At 58.3% G+C, this 5206-nt stretch overlaps 1 protein-coding gene across 1 annotated transcript in view; it reads left to right on the plus strand.

Moving 5' to 3' along the window:
* The first annotated feature begins 2597 nt into the window (after nt 1–2597).
* PARVB (parvin beta) overlaps nt 2598–5206 on the plus strand; it is a 92907-nt gene continuing 90298 nt past the window's right edge. Inside the window, exon 1 of the mRNA XM_081822610.1 lies at nt 2598–2762. Coding sequence (XP_081678736.1) covers nt 2648–2762 — 115 coding nt within the window. The 5' untranslated portion in view covers nt 2598–2647. The remainder of the gene's footprint in view (nt 2763–5206) is intronic.

A 5206-nucleotide genomic window follows, 5' to 3' on the forward strand; every position in this document is an offset into this window, starting at 1 on the left:
TAAATGGTTGTTCCTTGTCCTTCATTAAGCTTATAAGGACTCTTTGGAAGCCACACTTCAAACGCAAAATCAAATGGTTTTCTTTTATAAGGGCAGCCACACGTAATCTGATTTTCATAATTATTCTCCAAATATAAAGTGTATGCAGAGCAATGGCGTGGGCTATACGTATGTAGCATGCTAAGACGTGGAGGGCGGAGCTGAGGAGGACAGGGGCTAGATCGCATTTCTGCTTCTTGTTAAATTCTCTTTTTAATTAAAAACCAGCACTTCCCAATCTTCAAGTGAATATTGATGTGTGCTGCTTGTAAAGCGATTTGGAAATTTGTTTTGGTTAGACGACCCTAGAGGGAACACTGTATAAAATCCCCAGGAGCCAGGCCAGGAAGGAAGGAGAGTTTGGGGGGGGGGTGGTTTATATCATTGTCCCTCCTTCGTCTAGCTCTGAAAAAAATACAAATTAACCCCCAGCCATCAAGTCAGTTTTTGATTGTTGTCTGGGGCACCCACGAGACAAGCCATTGCAACTCACACAATAATTTAAGATGATCTTCAAAGCTGCCTTTAATAAGAGATCATCCCATTCTCCAGCCCAAAATGTACGAGGGAGAAATAGTGTGTGTGAATGCACACATTGTCTCTCTGCAGAAAAGGGAGTGATTATACAGTTACTGAGAAGTCGTTGCTTTGCTTGGATTTCTTGGTAATGAGTACCGCGCCTGCATTTAAAATATGATCATGTTTCTGTATGGATGATTCCCACAACACTCCAGGAACCCTACTATCACGTAAGGCCCACCACAGTTCCTCTAGGAACTAGGAATCACTTGGTTGTAGTGAGTAGTCCTGCTTGAAACAGGTGGGCATTGTCAGGCTTAAGTGTCTTCTAGAGAAATTCGTTCTTGGTGTGATGACATTTTTAAAAGTAGGATTCCGCCTGTCTCTGCAATGTTCATATGAGCGGTTAGTAAGTGAAAACTGTAAGTTCTCTGCGTTCGCTGGGAAGCTGGACCCACTGATGAAATATTCAAACAATTGATTATCTCTGGGGGGGAGGGGCACAGGACTCTCCCTCTGCTGCCAGTTCTCGTGGCCCAGGAGCACGGCTCTGCTCCATTTTCCTTCCCACGGCTACCTTTCCGCTCCCCTGGGGCCCGTGGTTGTGCTGAGGGCAGCGGGAGGGTGGGGGTGTCTGTGGGCCTCCCAAGACAGTGTGCGCTTCTCTAGAGTAAACTGTCGGTTCTGGGGCGCCTGGGTGGCTCAGCGGGTTAAGCGTCTGCCTTTGGCTCAGGTCATGATCCCAGGGTCCTGGGATCGAGCCCCCCATTGGGCTCCCTGCTCAGCGGGGAGTCTGCTTCTTCCTCTCCCTCTGCCTGCCGCTCCCTCTGCTTGTGCTCTGTCAAAAAAATGAATAAAATCTTAAAAAACAAACGAACAAAAAAACAAACTGTCGTTTCTGTGCATCAGCTTCTCAAAGGGGCCAGAGACCCCTGCCCTCGATGATCGCATCCCTCCAGCATCCAGAGAGCGTGGTCTAGCCCTGACTGTGCCATGACCCCATTGGGATGTCAATAACTGACCTCACAACGTTTTCCCCAGCCTGGCTAGAGACACCCCCAGTCGGGCCTTCCAAAGCCTCAGAGACCTCTCACCCTACACTGTCCCTGATCCTGGCATCCAATTATTTTCCAAATGTTGGGGTTTGCAGCCCTGAAAGCTCATTCTTGTCTGTCCCTTCCCTCTGCTACCATCTTGTACTCGGCCTCAGGGACTCGGGGCTGGCCTGTTCCAGTAGCTTCTGAATTGCTCTCTGGCCCTGGCTTTTGCTTCCATCTATTCTCTGCATCAATCCGACAGGCCAGGCCTCTGCTCAAACCCTCTCAGTGGCTTGGGGCTCTTCGAATGGGGCACTGATCTCGTTCCTTCCACCCCAAACGCTCAATCCACACCAGGCAATGTGCCTTTCCTTTTTGTCACTTCACACCCCTGGGTGCCTGTCTTTACTTAGCGTTCTCTCCCCATCCCTCTCCCCTCTGCCTGCTGAGTCTTCTCTCTCTTCACTGAACAGATGCAGAGGGTTACTTTATCCCAGGTCAGATGGCCCTTCCCCCCCGCCCCCCCCTCCCCCCGCAAGCCTCCTCTCCCCCACCTCACTGGGTTCCTAACCGAGCGACCCGTGAGTCCTGTGTCACCGCAGGTTGCTTGGGCTGTCCTGGAGGGCAAGTCTCTGTCCCTGCGGTCTGTGCACTCCCAGCGGAGGACAGGGCTTGGCGCCCACCGCGCGCCCCGCAGGAGCCCTGGCACCATCACCGGAACCCGCGGTCGCAGGGCGCAAACGTGTAGGACGAAAAGTGTCAGTGAGCCCCGGGGGACGGTCCCACGCGGCCCTCGGGAGCCGAGCCCCTTCACTTCTCGGAGGGGAGCGGACGCGCGGCCCGGGGGGGCTGGAAGTGGCGACGGCAGGGCCGGGGACAGCGCGGACCTCGGCGGCGGCCGCTCCAGGGCCGGGGGCGGGCGCGGGGCGGGGGCGGGCGCTGGGGCCGCGCCCTGCGGGCCCCTCCCCGGGCGGGCGAGCGGGCGGCGGCGGCGGCGGCGACCGGGGCGGCTCCCACACGCGCTGCGCCCGCCGCTGTCCCCCGCGCGGCCCATGTCCTCCGCGCCGCTGCGCTCGCCCACCCTGCGGCCCCACAGGATGAAGAAGGACGAGTCGTTCCTGGGCAAGCTCGGCGGCACGCTGGCGAGGAAGAAGAAGGCCAAGGAGGGTGAGTGCACCGGCCGCCGGCCTGCAGCCGCGCAGGCGTCCCCGAGCCCCGCCGGGGCCACGCGTCCCCGCGCGCAGGCGTCCCCGCGCCCCGTTGGGGTGGCTCCCCGCCCCGCGCCAGCTGCCCCGCCGGGCCCGCGCGTCCCCGCCCCCTCCGGGCCCCGCGCGCGCGCGTCCCCGAGCCCTGGCGGGACCACGCGTCCCCCGCCGGGCCTCGCCGGGGTGGCTCCCCGGCCCGCGCGCTCCGGGCCCTCCCCGCCCCCGACCGACCCCGCGGGCCCGCGCGGCGCGCCGCCGTGACCTTCGGGAGCGCCCTTGACCCTCGCTCCTTCCTGCTGCCGAGACCTTTAAACCCTGGCGGGGAACGTTCGGTCCCGGGCCAGGCCGCCCCCTCCCCGGCCGTTTGCAGATGGCCGCTGGTTCGGAAGGCGGACTTGGAGCGAGAGGCCCGGACCCCCCGCCCGCGGAGAGCGGCCCCGCGCCCACGCTTGCTGGAGTCGCCCTTCGCTTAGCGCCGCTCGGGAGCCGCCCCGCCTGCAGGCCGACGTCTGGCCATGCGTGTGACCCTCCATGCGCTGAGCCTTTGCTGGTCACTTAGTGCCCGCTGGGCACGGGCCAGGGGCCCAGTTGGTGTTTTTGGCGCGGGAACCCCCGCAGGGGACGCGGCCCTCGCCCTGGAGCCGGGAGGAAGGAAAGGGGCGCAGCGTGTGCAGGCCACCCGCCGGGGTGGGGGGTGGGGGTGCCGCGACCGAGGGCTACAGAGCTCCCCTCCCCCTTTTGCGCTTACGAAAATTATTCTAAAAAACTACCTGCGCCCTCTTACAGTTTAAAGTTTTTTCAGAGTCGCAAGGGCGGGAACTTCTGCGGGCCTGTGTGTGCTTTAAACACACCGCCGTTCACCGGGCCTCTCTGAGGACCGCATTCCTGAATTTTCCCTTTGTTCAGGCCTGGGGCAGATTCCGGATGGGTCTGGGTGAGCCGTGCTTGCTAGGAACGGGGAGCGGAAGAGGCAGCCAAGATAAGGCATGTGGGGGAGAAAGCCCTGGGGCTGACCTCAGGCTGGTGTCCCGGGAAAGAAGGGAAGGGAGAGGGGTGTGTAGACTGATTTCCATAAACCACCTGAGGCTGACTTATGCCCCAGAAAGTCTCCTTGTAACTCCAGGTTGAGTGTACCCCAAGGATGCATACCCGCTGGGACGCTGGACCTCCATTAATCTCTCCCTGGGACCTGTGTATTCCTAGGGATGCGTGTGACACTTCGACCTCTAGGGGACGTGTGTACCCCCATGCATTCCCCTCTGGGATTTTTATGGCGGGGGTGGGGGGTGGGGAAGGAGTACCCTGGCATCTCCCATCAGGGATGCTTTTACCAGATTACTTGATTCAGTTCCCTGTGGGTAGGGCCTTGTCACCCTTCCGTGGCTTCCAAATACCCCCAAACAAATTGGCCATTCCTCTCTCGCAAGCCTTACAGTTTAAGGGCCCAAACTGGCTTGTATTTGTCTCTTATCAAGTCATACATCCTAAACGAGATGATAAATGACGGTCACTCCTCTGTCATTCCTGCTGCCTCCGTGATGTGTGTCCTCACCTGTCCTGACGCCGCCCTCGCCGAAAGTCATTTCAGGTCTTCTTTGTGACTTGGATCAGTTATAGACATAAATGCCACTTCCCTCTCCCAGTTTGTTCGGCCTGGGGAGCAGGGATAGCCCAGGCTCTTGCTTTTCTGGAACGGGCCGTCAGTTGTGATGAACACACAGACCAGTAGTGCGAGAACACTGAGCGCTGCAAAGTACGTTTGAAAGCACAGGAGGGGAGAGAAGCGCTCAGAGCGGGTCACGTTTGGGTTGAGATCAGAAGGAACCGGTGAAAGAAATCTGCCACCGAATAGCAAGTAAGTGGAATGTTCTGGACTCTTACGGCTTTTTATGGGTGCCATTTACGCCCTTGGAATACGAAGAACGTGTGCCTGAATAATGGGCTGGTCCCCAAGGGAAATGCTTCTTGTCTTTGCTTCTAGGAACTGGTGTGTGTCTAGTACATTGCGGGCCAGTCTGGTCTGGTGTCAGTGGGCCTAGAACCCCAGTAGTCCAGAGCATACTGTGATGAACAGCGGGGACATGAAAACAACAGCAGAAGGAGCAAGATGCTTTTGTGAGTTAGCCAGCTCTCCTGCCTCAGTTCTCAAAGTTTGGGTGCCTGGCCTGCTTGGGGTTCCCCCATATAAACAAAAGGCCGAAAACCCTAATTGGGCTCAGAGGCAGGAATGGGGGTGGTGAGGCTGGGCTGGGAAGGGCTTAATGGCTTCCCACTGGTCTTCTGGGAAGCGGGCAGCAGAGAGGCAGAGCTGGATGGGTGATGAGGTCCTGGATAATTGAGAGTTGTTAGTCCTCCCGCAGGCCTGTTCTCTTGGCAGCCTGCCCTCCTGATCTCTGTGCTGTTCTT

This window comes from Leptonychotes weddellii, chromosome 5, assembly GCF_054177405.1.
Source record: "Leptonychotes weddellii isolate Sample4059 chromosome 5, ASM5417740v2, whole genome shotgun sequence".
Lineage (NCBI taxonomy): Eukaryota > Metazoa > Chordata > Mammalia > Carnivora > Phocidae > Leptonychotes > Leptonychotes weddellii.